Source organism: Aphelocoma coerulescens, chromosome 13 (assembly GCF_041296385.1).
Source record: "Aphelocoma coerulescens isolate FSJ_1873_10779 chromosome 13, UR_Acoe_1.0, whole genome shotgun sequence".
NCBI lineage: Eukaryota > Metazoa > Chordata > Aves > Passeriformes > Corvidae > Aphelocoma > Aphelocoma coerulescens.
This window is the reverse complement of record NC_091027.1, coordinates 3,491,987-3,505,992: the sequence shown is the minus strand read 5'-3', so window position 1 is coordinate 3,505,992 and position 14,006 is coordinate 3,491,987. Positions and strand designations below refer to the sequence as shown.

Below are 14,006 nucleotides of genomic sequence, written 5' to 3'. Positions count from 1 at the left end.
AGGGCTTGTCTTGGGACGGGTCACTCCAGCAACATCCCCAACCTGCAGAGATCAGGCCCTGTGCGCTCCCCACTGCTGCTCTGGCACAGAGACCCCTCCTCCGCGGTGCTGGTCCAAGTTGGGGGCAGTCCCGGGGACGGGGAATCGCTGCCTGCCCTGGCAGGAGCATTAGGACCTGGCTGGGAGTCCCTGCAGAGCCCTGCGCGGGTCAGTACAAAAGCAACTGTGGGTTCGCATAGAGGCAAAACCTCCTGGAAAAGGTGCCGCCGAACACAGCCTGGCAGGGTTCTGAAGGGACCGGGGGCTTGGGAGCGGTGGGGATGGAGGGGCAGACAGGCAACAAAGGGGCCCCCAAAAAGGTTGTGTCCACTGACCCCTTGTGCAGCAGCGAGAGCATGGCTGGGTGTGCAGGGCAGAGCCTACGGTGCCGTGTCCTTGGAGAGGAAACCTCGGGCACGGGGGCTCGGTGTAGGGCAGCTGAGGGCACAGGAAGCCCAGCGTGCTATGGCACCTGGGTGTTGAGGACGTGCGGCAGCGGAGAGTCTGGGGGTGGAGAGGACCACCCAGCGCGAGAGGTCTCCAGAGTGCAGGTTCCCAGGAGGGGCAGCACAGGATACGGGGTCCCCAGGGCGGAGGAGAGCCCGGGATGCGAAATCACCCGGGGTGCAGGTTCCCAGGAGGCGCTGAGCTGGGGTTCAGTGTCCCTGGAGCGGGGGATGGCCCGGGGCGCGGTGTCGCGGGGGCAGAGCAGAGCCGAGGCTGCGGGATCCCGGGGGCGAGCCGTGTGCGGGGGCAGCCCGGGGCGGGGGCGATGCTGCCCGCACCCCCGGGGTCCCAGCTCGGGGCCGGGAGCGCGGCCGGCGGGGTGCCCTGGGGGCGCCCCGGGGGCGCGGCGGGGGCGGGGGCCAGGCGGGGGGGGCGGAGGGGAGGGGAGGGGGGCCGCCGTTCGCGGCGCTAGGACCGGGCGCGGCGGCGGGCGGAGCCTCCCCGCCGCTCGCCCCTCCGCCCGGCCGCTGCGGCAGTGTCTCGGAGGCGGGCAGGCGGCCGGTCCCTCCGGTCCCCCGGCAGCATCCCGGCCCCGCCATGGCTGGCGTCGGCTTCGCGGCGCACCGCCTGGAGCTGCTCGCCTCCTACCAGGACGTGATCGGCGAGGACAGCCCCACCGACTGGTGAGCGCGCCCGCCGCCGCCGCCGCCCCTTTGTCCCCGCCGCCGCCGCCGCCCTTTGTGCACGGAGCCGCCCGGTAACACCGGCCGCGCCCCGCGCTGCGCCCCCCGCCGTCCCCGGGAGCCCCGGCACACAAAGGCGGGCGGGGCGGCGGGGGGTGTGCCCGGCTCGCCGCCCCCGGTGCCCGCACCTGCCCGCCGCCGCCGCACCGGGCCGGGGCGCGGTCCCCGCTTTGTCTGCGCCGGGCCGGCACGTGCGAGCGCCGGGACCCGTCGGTCCCGGGAGTCCCCGGCACGGCCCGGCCCGACCCCCTGCCGGGCGGCGAGAGCGGGGAGAGGGGGATTCGCGCACGGCGGGGATGGCCCCGTGGGGCTCCCCGGTGCTGGGCCCGGCACCGGTTCCTCGCCATTGTTTGGAGCAGGAGCCGCGGGCAGGGGCGCCCGGGGGACTGGGGATGGGGAGGGGATCGGGGCGCCCCCAGCCCGGCCCCGCTCCCGATCGGCCCTGCTCCCGACCGGCCCCACCGGTATCCCGGCAGCGGGCGGTCCCGCTGCCCGGCGGAGCGAGGCCTGAGGCCGCGGGGGCACCGAGCATCCCCCGCTGGTCCCGCTACCCTCGGCTTTCCCCAAGCTCCTGGGCTGCCACATCCCTGGGTATCGCTGGGGGGTCGTGGTGCGTCGGCCCGGGGTTGCCCCTCCGGTCTGGAATTGCTGCTGAGTCGGGGAGGGGAGTGGCTCTCTCCAGTGGGACCCCGGCTGCTCGCCGTGCCCGCACCCCGCTCTCGGGGCCAGCTGGATCCAGGCCCGCTGCAGGGAGCATCACCCACCGCCAGCCCACCCGCATCTCCCACCCCACCCGGGTGCCGGGAGACTGGCTGGGGCCATCTGCCCCGGGATCCCCTCCTTGCCCCCCTGGATGCCTGTGGCGTGCGGGGTGGGAATGCTGCCGGCACGCTGGGGTGCATCTCGCTTGGCAGAGCCGGGGCGCTGGACAGCGTGGGGTGCTGGGTGCAAGCTGTGCATGATGCTTTTGGTGGGGGGCGGAGGTGGGGGCTACTGTATGCCCACCAGACAGGGGCACCCACCACCCCTCCGAGGTACACCCACCACCCATCCGGGGGCTCCCACCTCCCATCTGGGCTGCACAGCCGGGCAGACGCCGATCTCTAACCAGGTCCCTGCTCTCAGGACAGTGCTGTGTGGGCCTGGGCAGGTCCAGGTCCCCGCCAGCCCCCAGGGGTCTCCGGAGGGCCCCGCAGTCCCGCTGTCAGCCCAAGGGCGCTGTGGGCAAGCGCCGTGTGTATTGCCGGCCAGGCGGCAGCTGTCAGCCCTGGGTACATCTCGCTTCCCGGCATCCGCTGCAAAGGAGCCGTCCCTGCCAAAGCTGCTGAGAGCAGCAGAATCGGTTCCCGGGAAGGCGAGTGCCGGTGGCGGCTCCCCCCACCACACACACCTCCAACGCGGATCCCGGCCAGGCAGCGATCCCCTGCCATCCCCATCCGTGGGGCTGAGCTTGCTCTATCGTCCCCAGGCACTCCATCCCTTTGTCACCAGGGTGCCTGGCACTCAGTGCCTGTGGGAGCAGCATCCCCTCTGCAGGGCCCGCTGCCGGGCTGCGGGATTGAGGGGTGATGCTGGTGGGGCTGCAGCGGGCGAGGTGATGGGGACAGTCCCACGGGGAGGAGGGCCCAGCCTGGCTGAGCCAGGGAGCTGCCTGGGAGGACATTGTGCCAGAGCCTGGTCCTGGGCCGGTACCGGGGAATGCCACGTTCTTGCCCGGCCGGGATCCCTCTGTTCAGTCTGGGATTCCCCCTGCTCCAGCCCGGTCCTGGAGGGTCCGAGCATCCCCTCCCCCTGCCCGGCCCCGCGAAGGCTGCTGGGGCCCATTACTCGATCGGAAAGGAATTTGGTGCTGCTTTCTGAGCACGCCGACTCCCTGGAGCTCCCAGCCACATTGGAAACACATGTGCCGGGGCTGGGGCGGGAGGCTGGGGCGATATGACCCCTCCCTGGCCATGGCATGGGGGGTGGGCCGCTGCGGGAGCCCCGTTCTGGCACCCAGGGATGCTGCTCTGCCTGCTCCGGTGAGCAGCGGGGCCATGCGAGAGCAGCAGGGCTGCGGTCTCTTTGGTGAGGTGATGAGGGATCCTCAGTGGAGCCCCTCGGCTGCAGAGAGCCCCCCCGGGCTGCACGGGGCACCTCCACCCACGGGTGACCCACTTACCTGGAGCCCAGGGGTGCGAAAGGGCTGTGTGTGCTGGGTGGAGGGCTTAAAGCCCATGGAAGGGGGGGTAAGCAATGCATGATGCTGACAGAACCCGCTGTGACACAGCTGCTCCCCACTGCTGGGGGTCGTGGTGATGCTGTTGGGCTGTGGGTCCCTGGGGGCACCCCTGGGGATGCTACTGGCCCCAGCATGGCCCCCTTGTCCCCTGGACTGGAAACCTCCATCCTGGCATGGTATCAGGCTGTGCTGCTGAGCTGTGTCCACAGCAAGCCTCGTCTGCCCTGGGAGCAACCCTGGGTGCAGGCAGCAGCCTTGTGCCCAGATACCACCCAGCACGGCAGGGTTCTGAGGAAGAAAAGCAGGCAGTGGGTGCCCCCAGCACCCACAGGGCTCCCCAGGCAGTGATGCTGTGGCTCTGCCCTACTTCTTTTCTCCTGTCTGCTGCCAGCTGCATCCCACCCTGCCAGCTTCCAACCCGTGGCCCTGGGCTCCCCCAAACTGCTGCCATCCTCCCCCATTCCTGGGGGATCAGGGGCTGCATTTGCCACCCTTCCCCATCACAGGCATCTCAGACGGCACTTTGCAGCTGTTCCAGGCCTGGAAGCTGGCGCCGGCTGGGGCGGCCGATTAGCGGGATCGGGATGTGTGGATTAAAGTCAATCTTGTTGGTGCAATTATCTGCGGCTCCCTGCCAGGGGCTTGGGGGGCGGTGGGGGCTGGAGGCAGAGGGAGGCCCTCTCCCTCTTAGGCACCTGCCTGCCTTCCCCCTGCTTTTTAGCTCCAGCCATGGCCCTGTTTTGGGGATGGCTCTGCCCATAGGGACCCTCAGTTCCTGTTCCCCGGGCTGTGGATTGAAGCTGCAGCCTTGAGCGAGGACGGCTCTGCCTGGCACAGCGGGGATTTTGGGGCTCTGAGAAGCGCCGTGCGGGCACCACCAGCCGAATGCTGATCGGCAGAGCCGCCCACCCGCGGCGGTGCAGGGATGTGGGGGATCCAGCACGGGCGGCCCCGGCTTTCCGGGTGCAGCGCGTGACGGTGGCGGGCAGGTTTGGGTGCCTGCCAGGCCCCGCAGGTCCCTGCTGCCTGCCTGCCTCCCCCGCTCCCCTCCACTAATCACCTCGTCATCGGGGCGAGCTGCATCCCAGCTGGGATGGGGGGGTTGCCATGGTGAAGGAGGATGCTGGTTGCCTAGCGACATCCATCCCTTCGCCCACCCGCCCTGGACCAATTTGGCATGCGTGGTCCCCTCTCCATCGCTGGCTGTGTGCCTCTGGGGAGGTGCTGGCTGGTGGGGGTCCCCGCGGAGCCCCCAGAGGGGCTGGCCAGGGCACGGTGGGAGCGACAGGGGGTTTCCCATCAGCTGGGAATGGTTTCCAAGGAACAGTCTCCATGACGGCCCCATCACATTCTGGCGGCTCATTGATTTGCTGCTGCTGGTGCTCCGGCGTCCTCCCCCAGCCTGGTGCCTGCTGGGCTGGTGGCTCACGCAGCCAGGCACGTGAGTGGACCCGGGTCCTTACTGGGGCACAGGGTTGTCCCCAAACCTGGTCAGTAGCTGGCAGGGTTGTGAGGGGACAGGGATGGGTGAGCAAGTTGCTGCGAGACTGCGGTGGCTTGCAGCACAGCAGTCAGTGGGTCCCGGTCCCAAGTGACTGCTCTGTCCCCAGACTTGGGACCCTTCCCCATAGCTGCCACCAAGGGTTGGGGAATAGGCCCTGCTCCACATCCTGTCTGCCTTGCCTGGCAGCCTGGCCCTTGGTGCTGTTGATGGACAAGGGGTTGGGGTGGCTGTGTGCTAGTTTGGGGACACCAAGCTGGACCCTTGGACATGCCCTGACCTCACTGCAAGCAGGATGGGGAGGTGGGGGGGCTGCCTCACACTCCTCCTGACTTTGGCTCACCCGTGCTGTCTCCCCAGGGCCCTCTACACATACGAGGATGGCTCCGATGACCTGAAGCTGGCAGCGTCGGGAGGTAAGGTCCTCTGTCCCCTCCGCCAGCTCGGCTGTGCCGGTGTTTTCCCTGTCACCCGTTCCTGGTGCTGGGTGGACGTGGGCTGACGGTGCTGTGCCAGGTGGAGGTTTGCTGGAGCTCTCTGGCCACTTTGAGATTCAGAAGGTGATGTATGGCTTCTGCAGCGTCAAGGACCCCCAGGCTGTGCTCCCCAAATATGTCCTCGTCAACTGGGTGAGTGTGGGGGGCCATGCTGAGGAGGCCTGTGCCATGTCCATGGGGATATGGATGGGTGTGAGGGAGCTGGCAGTGGCCAGGGGATGTGGGTGCCCCACAGTCCTGCTGCCCCATTGTGGTCAGTGGGATGGAGGTCACCCTGCTGCCCCTCTCAGCTCAGTCCCTCCCTGGCCACTACAGGTGGGTGAGGATGTGCCAGATGCCCGCAAATGCGCCTGTGCCAGCCACGTAGCCAAGATTGCCGAGTTCTTCCAGGTGGGTGACGCTGGGCAGGAGGAACATGTTGCCAGGGCACTGATCCTGAACCCTGATGGCTGCTTGCACCCCCCAGGGTGTCGATGTCATCGTCAATGCCAGCAGCGTGGAGGACATTGACCCAGGGGCCATCGGGCAGCGACTCTCCAATGGGCTGGCCCGTGTCTCCAGCCCAGTGCTGCACCGCCTGCGGCTGCGCGAGGACGAGAACGCCGAGCCCGTGGTAATGTCCCCATGGCAGCGATGGCGACGGTGGCGGGACTGGGGCGTTCCTCCCGCCCGGGGCTCCTGCCTGCCACAGCCCCTCACCCCGTGTGCTGCTTACTGTTACCCCCCCTCGCTGATCCCAGCCCCTCCACCCCCCCCGCCTCTCCTCCGTCCCAGGGCACCACTTACCAGAAAACCGATGCCACCGTGGAGATGAAGCGGCTCAACCGGGAGCAGTTCTGGGAACAGGCAAAGGTGGGATAGGAGTGGGGGCAGCCAGTCGTCCCCAGGAAGCGGGGTGAGCCGCTGGCCGGCTGATGGGCAGCCCCTCATTCATCCCCCCCACCAGAAAGAGGAGGAATTGCGTAAGGAGGAAGAGCGGAAAAAGGCCCTGGATGCCCGGCTGCGGTTCGAGCAAGAGCGGATGGAGCAGGAGCGGCTGGAGCAGGAGGAGCGGGAGCGGCGCTACCGGGAGCGCGAGGAGCAGATCGAGGAGCACAGGCACGGCTGGGGTCGGGTGGGATGTGGGTACGGGATAGCTGCACACGTGGTGTGAGAGGCTGGGTGGGCACATGGCAGGGTGGGGTTGGGGCAGGGACTGGCAGGAGCCGATGCCCAGCGCCTCTCCTGTTCCCCCGTCACAGGAGGAAGCAGCAGAGCATGGAGGCGGAGGAGGCCCGGCAGCGCTTGAAGGAGCAGTCCATCTTTGTAAGTGCCATGGCAGGACTGGGGCCAGGATCGGAGCCAGGGCTGCCACTGGCATTACCCCACAGGCTTTCCCCAGCTGGGTGCCTGGGGCTGGGAGGTGATGCTGTGTCTCTTCCCAGGGGGACCAGCAAGAGGAGGACGACAGGCAGCAGTTCAGGAAATCAGAGTCGGAGGTGGAGGTGAGTGTGGTGACGGCCATGCCCGGTGCTGGTCCTCACTCCCCATCCAGCAGTGCCCACATTTAGATGGGAATGCAGCTGTGGGATGCATGGAGGGTGGTCCCACAGCCCCACGCTACTGGGGCGATGGGGCTCAGCCTCCCCCATCCCCACAGGAGGCTGCTGCCATCATCGCTCAGCGGCCTGACAACCCCCGGGACTTCTTCAAGCAGCAGGAGCGGGTGGCATCGGGCAGCAGCGATGCTGTCTCACCAGGCAGCCACAGGACAGGTGAGGGGCTGTGGGGGGCTGTGGGCACACAGGTGGGCACTGAGAGGCCAGGGCACAGGTGAGTGCAGTGTCACAGCTCAACAGGTCGCAGTGGGATATGGAAAGACCAGGGATGCAAAGTGGGGAGGGGGTGTCCCCTCTGCCATCACTGGCGCTGTGGTTCTGGGTGCCAAGGGTATGAGGATGGCAGGGGACCTCCTGCTCTGCTGTGCCACCATCACCGCCACCATCACCGCCACTGCCACCGCACCTCATGTGGCCCTGCAGCTGGGGCAGCTTCTCAGGGGCTGGATATTGGGGTGTCTTCAGCAAAATGGGACTCATTCTGCTCCCTGCTGGGTGTCGTCTGCTCACCTGTCATGACACTGTGCCTACAGCCAGGTTGGCAGCGTGGTTGGTGTGTAGGGGTGGGCAACAGTGGAAGTCCAGGGATGGCTTGGGATGCATCCCATGGTGACAGCTAAAAGGGGCAGGAGAGAGTAGGGCAGATGTGGGGCTCTTAGCGTGCTGCCAGCTGGCAAGGAGTGCCCCATGGAGAAGCTGGGCTGCCCCACAGTCTGGCAGTCTGGGGTTCCAGTGCTGGGACTCTTTTTGTGGATCTAGGGAAGGGCTGTCTGTCCTGGTGGGTGCCTCCAGCCATGGGGCCGTGTCATGGTGCTGTGCTGGGGGGCTGTGCCACGGGGCTGTCCTGGGAGGGAGCCTGTGATGTGTTTTCGTGTGTGGTGTGCCATGGGTCGTGCCATGGGCTGTGCCATGGGGATGTGCTGTGGGGCTGTGCCGTGGTGCTGTGCCTCGGGGCAGTGCTATGGGGTTGTGCCGTGGGTCGTGCTGTGGGCTGTGTGTTCTGGCCATGCCGTGGGTTGTGCCGTGGATTCACGCTGTGGGGCTGTGCTGTGGCTGAGCAGATAGTTGGTTCCACAGCCGTGTCCCGGCCTCTCTCCCCACCTGGCCAGGCAAGTGCTGCCTCACGTCCTTCTGTCCTGCTGCCTTTCCATCCTCTTGTCCTGCCATTCTCCCACCACGCTGCCTTCCACCCTGCTGTGCTCCCATCCCGGTGCCCTGGTGCTCCAGCCCCGCCACGACTGCGCTGAGCAGGGACTGACCCATCTCTTTGCTCTCTCTCTCTCTCCGTCCGTCCGTCCGTCTGTCTGTCTTTCTCTCACAGGTCGTCTGCACTGTCCTTTCATAAAGACAGCTGACAGTGGGCCGCCTTCTTCCTCCTCCTCCTCCTCCTCCCCCCCACGGACCCCCTTCCCCTATATCTCCTGCCACCGCACTCCAAATCTCTCCTCTTTCTTCCCATGTAGGTAGCTGGGAGCTCCCGGGCGCGCAGCTCCGGGGTCGAGCCGCGGGCAGCTGCCCCACAGCCCACCCGGCCCCACGGCACACCGGACCGGCAGCGGAGGCAGCGCGGGCACCCCGAGGGGGACAGGCACCCTGAGGGGACGGGCACGGGCACCCAGGCGGGGACCATGCCCCTGCTGGGGCTGGCCCCATGCTGGTCCCTGTGCCCCTGGGGAGGGGGCATCGGGCAGGCTGTGCCCATGGGTCAGATGGGGACAGGGCAGAGCTGTGCCTGGGGAGGTGATGGTCCACGCTGGGATGGAATAGACTGTGCCCATGGGGTAGAGTGGGCACAGGGCAGGCTCTGCCCATGAGGCAGCAGTGGATAGGACAGCTGTGCCCTGGATGTGCCCACGGGGCAGGGTTGGGCAGTGTGGAAAAGGCTGTGCCCAGGACCACGTGCCGATGGGGCAGAAGGGAAAGGGACATCTCTGCCCTGGACCGTGCAGGTCTGTGCCCATGGGGCAGCGTCAGGCAGTGTGGAAAAGGCTGTGCCCAGGATCATGTGGGGCTGTGCCAATGGGCCAGGTGGTTCCAGGGGCCGTGTAGGGCTGTGCCCTCACAGGCACAGGTGACAGGGCACAGAGCTGTGCCCACAAAGGCTGTGCCAGGGCACAGCTAAGTGATGCGTGGGCAGAGCCAGTGTGCACCACAGCAGGTATGGGACTGCCTGTCCCCGTGCCTGGCACATGTGGGGGCTGAGACTCGTGGGGGCGGTGGGGACACCTGGAGGGCACATGGTGGTTGCTGCACCTCCGCCCCACCACCCAGGAGGGGACGACGTGGTGGCGGGTGCACAGGGATGCGCACTTGGCAGCTCACGGCTGGGTTGGAGTGGGCAGCCCCCCTCAATGTGGGCAGCCCCCCCACGCGTCCCCATCTCCCTTGTCTGCAGGCAGCCAGTCGGACGCCTTCCGCAAGGCCTCGGCAGCGGGCTGCAGTCCCTGCGAGTCCAGCCCGGCCGCCACGCCGCTGGGCGAACCGGGCACCCGCGCGCCCGCTGACCAGACGCCGGCAACGCCCAAAGGTGGGCGCAGGGCTGGAGCTGCCTCCCCCTGCCTGGGGCTGCCGGGTGCATCCCCACTGCAGCCCCCTCGACTCTGCTGTAGCCCTGCCAGCTGTGCTTGCACGGCTCAGCGCATCCATGCTGTCCCGTCCGCATCCCTTGGCATATCCCCCGTCTCTGCCGTGTCCCACAGCGCATCCCTGCTGCAGCCCCCTGGGCTCTGCTGCAGCCCCCCAGCTGCCCTTGCATGGCTCAGTGCATCCATGCTGTCCCGTCTGCATCCCTTGGCACCTCCCTACGATCTCTGCCGTGTCCCCCAGCACATCCCCGCCGTACCTGCTGCTCCGTGCCGCTGCATCCCCGCCGTCTCTGCTGCATCCCCCAGTGCAGCCCCGCCAGCATTGCTGCATCCCTACCACCTCCAGTGCATTTTCTAACGCCAGTGCATCCCTGCTGTCTGTGCTGCACCCCTTGCCATGCATCCCCCCATCTCCAGTGCATTTCCCCTGCTCTGTACGTGCCAGCCATCCCTGCTGCATCCCCCAGTGCAGCCCTGCTGTCTCTGCTGGCTTCCCCAGTGCGATGCTGCCCTATCTGCACCGTCCTGCCGTATGTCCTTTCCAGGGCTGCTGTATCCCTTTGTGCATCCCCTCTGCCCCACTGCATCCCCAGGGCACCCCAGCCAGCTCTGCTGCTGTCGCCGTGTGTCCCTGCTGTGTCCCCACTGGCCCCTTGGCATCCTCTGGTGCATTCCAGCTTTCCCTTCTGCATCTTCTCAGGGCATCTCTCCCGTTCCCTCCACAGCCCTTTCTGCCTCCCAGCCACTCCCCAAGGGATCGCCTTGCCCCTCCCCGTGTCCCCTCACTCCCCAGTGCATGCCACAATCCCCTCCCTGCCCAGCCACCCCCACCCATCCCTGCAGCATCCCCCATACTGTGCCCACTCCAAAGGACTCCAGATTCCCCCGAGCTGCATCCCGGTCCCCGGGCGACCCCCAGCCCTGGACGAGGGTGTCTGTCCCCACTGATTGCTGTCCCCTCCTTGCAGAGTCCCCCAGCCCCAGCGCGCAGGAGCCCGGGCCAGCCACGCCCGAGCAGCACTGGCCCTTCCCGGGGCCCGAGGACAAGGCCATCGAGCCCCCCGGGGACGAGCCCAGCCCCAGGCCACAGTGGACAGCGGGGGGTGATGCTCTGGGGGACCTGGGGGACCTGGTGACCCTGGAGCCCACCGAGCCCTCCCTGCCACCCGTGGCTGACGAGCCCCAAGCTGGGGAAGCCCCCAGACCCGAGAGCCTCATCGACCTGTGGCAGAGCGACGGGGTGACTCCCCCAGCTGCCTGGCCCCTGCCTGCTGCCCCTGTCCCTGAGACCCCTCCGGCCGTGCTGCCCGAGGAGGGGGCCCTGCTGAGCCTGGACGAGCTGCCTGAGCCCCCCGCCACCTTCTGCGATGCGGAGCAGGAGGATGAGGAGGAGGAGGAGGCAGCTGGCGAGGGGGACCCCCAGTCCCAGGATCTGGGCTGCCAGCACATGCCTGAGGAAGACACCCCAGGCCGAGAGACGCCCCCCATCACTAATGGGGAGATGGCCCCCAAGGATGGGACACCGGGTCGTGGGGAGCAGGTGAGCATCACTGTGGGGAGAGGTCAGGGGGTGATGGGTGGCTGGGGGGGGTCCTGACAACCTGCCCCCACCCCCCAGGCCAGCGAGGGCTACTTCAGCCAGTCCCAGGAGGAGGAGGTGCCCCCCGCCGAGGAGCTGTCGGCCAAAGCCCCCCAGCCCGTCTTCTACAACAAGCCCCCAGGTGAGTGAGGACAGTGAGGAGGGGGAGTCTGTCCCTCTCTGGGGCACCCCAAAGCCATGCTGACCCCTCTCCCTGTCCTCCAGAGATCGACATCACGTGCTGGGACGCAGACCCTCTGCCCGAGGAGGAGGAGAGCTTTGGGGGGGCCCTGTAAGCCCAGGCCCCGCTGCCGGCACAGGCAGCCCGCCCCGGCCGGCGCGGGGCACAAGGGGGCTGCAGCTGGGGGCCGGGCCCCCCCTCACCCCTCTGGGGCCCCGCAGGATGAGGCCTCCAGGTGGCGGCCGCCACGCTGCAACCCCGCCCCGGGGCACCTTTTACAGCCCCCCCTTCTCCTCCTCTTTTTTAAGTTGTCGGTAGGAGCCGTGTCAGCCCCCCAGCCCTCCCTTAGCAGCCCCCCCCCGATACCCCAGCGCCCCTTTGGGGGGGACGACACATGCTCGCATCCCCTGCCCGGCTATGGGACAGGGTCCTCGTTCTCTTCGTGCCCCCCCGGGAGCCCCCCCAGTACTTTGCACGAGTTCAAAAAAAAGAAAAAAAAAGGAAATAATAATAATAAATGAATATGGCAATAAAGTGACCCAACCGAGGCGAGGCTGCGGCCAGCGGCGTCCCCCCCCAAACCCCGGCAGGGAGCTGGTGTGGGGGCTTTTACCCCTTCCCCACTCCTTCTTTGCTGGGAGCCCCGTCCTCCCCTGCTTGGCCCCTGCTTGGCCCCTCTCCCCCCATTCCCCCCGGAAACTTTTTGGAAAGCACAAGTTCTGTACCGGCGGTGTGCTCATGTCTGTTAATAAATAAAGCGTCTCCCACGGGGGCTGCAGCCTGCTGGGGCGGCAGGGAGGGCTGGGAGTGGGGGGCTACGGCTGCCTTGGGGAAGAGGGGGAGGTTCCACCATGCCAGCCCGCCAGGAGGCAAACCCGAGCCACAAACTTTAATTCTCAAACTGTAACAAACAAAAATTTTAAGAAACAGAGCAGAGTCCGGGTCCCCAGCGCCCCCGGCCATGGGGGGGCCGGCGGGGGCCAGACGGGGAACCAGCCCCTTCCGCGCCGGCGGCGATGGCCCGCGCCGGGGCGGGTGTCCCTGGGGTGACACGAGCAACCGAAACCCCCCACCCCCCAGGTGCATGGCAAGGTCCGGGCGTCCCCCGTGGCCGCCGTTAGACAGCGGTAGTCCTGCCGAAGAGGGGCATGGAGACCGGGAGGTGCCAGGGTCCCGTCTCGTAGGTGTCCCTGCTGCTGAGCTCCGAGTCCGTCCAGCTGGGAAACATGCGTGGGGAGCACTCCTGCTGCAGGTAGAGGTCCGGGCAGGCAGGGCCGGGGCTGGCTGAGCGGGGCAGGTGCAGCGCTGAACCGTAGCTGGCATCCAGGAAAAGGGGTTTGTAGCTGGGAGGCTGCTCCTGCTTCTCCAGCCGCTCATGGCTCAGGAAAGGGGCATTGATTTTGCGGTAGAGCCCCCGCGTGTCCATCAGCACCTCGCTGTACGGCGGGGGGGGCTCCGCCATCAGCAGCGCCTCCTCGTAGCACGGTGGCTTTGACAGGTCCGACTCTGCAAGGCAAAGCCCCCCCCGGACCCCTGCTGCCGTCAGCGCTGCGCCCCGGCTCTCACGTCGTATCCCCCCCAAACCAGGGGGAGGCACGTGCTCCAGGGATGCGAGAGCCCCTCCCTGCTCCTTACCGTGCCGGCAGCTCCAGGGCCGGGGGGGTGGGATGTGGTGGGGGTGATGATGGTGATGGTGGGGCTCGAGGCGGAGGCGGTGGGGAATGGCGATGCCGGGGGGGCTGCCCCCGTAACCCTCGTAGTGCAGTGGCTCCATCTCCAGCGCGCGCAGGCTCTGCTCCCGCAGCCGCTCCTCCTGCTGCCGCTTCACCCGCCGCCGCAGGTAGCTGCAGAAGCAGCACAGCAGCACGATGAGGCCCCAGATGAGCCAGAAGCCCGCGAAGCAGGTGAGGAAGGTGTAGGTGCCCTGGGACATCACCATCTTGGCGGCCGGCCCTGGGGGTAGGCCCCCGCCTCTCCCCTGCCCTCGGGATGGGGGACGGGATGCTCAGGGCGGCGGCAGGGTCAGGGAGGACCCGATGCTGTCAGGGCCGCCGAGGGCATCTCCCCGGGCCGTGCCCGGCGCCGTCTCCTCTGGCCCGCGGGCGCGCCTGCCGTCAGGGGTCCGTCCTCGCCATGGAGCTGGGGGGGGCTGGAGCGGGTGGGTCAGGCCTGGGTGCGCCGGGCGGGCGGTGGGGCGGGGGGCCGGTGGGGCGGGCGGCGGGGGGACGGGGCTGCCGGGGTCCCGCTGCCCATCGCTGGGGGGGGGACCGCCGGGGTGGGGGCCCTGCAACGAGACAGACGCGAGCGTGAGCGACACGGAAACGTGGATGCCCTGTTCCCATGGTGACTCGCTCCACATGCGCCGCAGCGCCCGCAGCCAGGGGGAACCGTGCCTGGCACCCCATGCACCCCCCACCATCACCCCCATGGATGCAATCCTGCACAGCCCCCCCTAGAATTGCCCACAGCACTACTGGGCACCCTGGAGTGGGAGACAGATGCTGCGGTCCCACAGCATCATCTTCAAGATCATGGGGTGCCCAGTGGCATCCCCTTCTTCTGCCCACCCAGTGCACCCTAAATCGGTTGCTGAGCCCAGGCAGCTCATCCCTGTG

At 67.8% G+C, this 14,006-nt stretch overlaps 2 protein-coding genes across 5 annotated transcripts; one reads left to right on the top strand and one right to left on the bottom strand.

Moving 5' to 3' along the window:
* Positions 1-1,083: 1,083 nt before the first annotated feature.
* Positions 1,084-12,115, top strand: DBN1 (drebrin 1). Of its 3 annotated transcripts, XM_069028684.1 has the most exons (15): positions 1,084-1,169; positions 5,312-5,367; positions 5,468-5,580; positions 5,764-5,838; positions 5,915-6,061; positions 6,223-6,300; positions 6,395-6,546; positions 6,690-6,753; positions 6,873-6,932; positions 7,088-7,202; positions 8,368-8,505; positions 9,442-9,573; positions 10,600-11,171; positions 11,250-11,352; positions 11,436-12,115. In XM_069028684.1, the coding sequence occupies exons 1-15, from the start codon at positions 1,084-1,086 to the stop codon at positions 11,504-11,506; spliced, it is 1,962 nt and encodes a 653-aa protein (XP_068884785.1). In that variant the 3' UTR covers positions 11,507-12,115. The 3 variants fall into 3 exon arrangements, with proteins under 3 accessions (XP_068884785.1, XP_068884783.1, XP_068884784.1); XM_069028682.1 differs by lacking the exon at positions 8,368-8,505; XM_069028683.1 differs by lacking the exons at positions 8,368-8,505; positions 9,442-9,573.
* A 150-nt stretch (positions 12,116-12,265) lies between these two features.
* On the bottom strand, positions 12,266-13,574 carry PRR7 (proline rich 7, synaptic). 2 transcript variants are annotated; one of them, XM_069028690.1, is made up of 2 exons: positions 13,027-13,574; positions 12,266-12,924 (listed from the first exon to the last, which is right to left on the bottom strand). In XM_069028690.1, exons 1-2 carry the CDS (start codon positions 13,328-13,330, stop codon positions 12,509-12,511), a joined length of 720 nt encoding a protein of 239 aa, XP_068884791.1. In that variant the 5' UTR covers positions 13,331-13,574; the 3' UTR covers positions 12,266-12,508. The 2 variants fall into 2 exon arrangements, with proteins under 2 accessions (XP_068884791.1, XP_068884792.1); XM_069028691.1 differs by having other exon boundaries at positions 12,266-12,897.
* Between the last annotated feature and the right edge of the window lie 432 nt (positions 13,575-14,006).

Coding starts and splice junctions, on each gene's coding strand:
- DBN1 (XM_069028684.1), top strand. CDS start 1,084: ATGGCTGGCGTCGGCTTCGCGGCGCACCGCCTGGAGCTGCTCGCCTCC. Junction 5,368..5,467: donor GAAGCTGGCAGCGTCGGGAG/GTAAGGTCCTCT, acceptor GTGCTGTGCCAG/GTGGAGGTTTGCTGGAGCTC. Junction 11,353..11,435: donor CTTCTACAACAAGCCCCCAG/GTGAGTGAGGAC, acceptor CCTGTCCTCCAG/AGATCGACATCACGTGCTGG.
- PRR7 (XM_069028690.1), bottom strand. CDS start 13,330: ATGGTGATGTCCCAGGGCACCTACACCTTCCTCACCTGCTTCGCGGGC. Junction 12,925..13,026: donor GCCCTGGAGCTGCCGGCACG/GTAAGGAGCAGG, acceptor TGACGGCAGCAG/GGGTCCGGGGGGGGCTTTGC.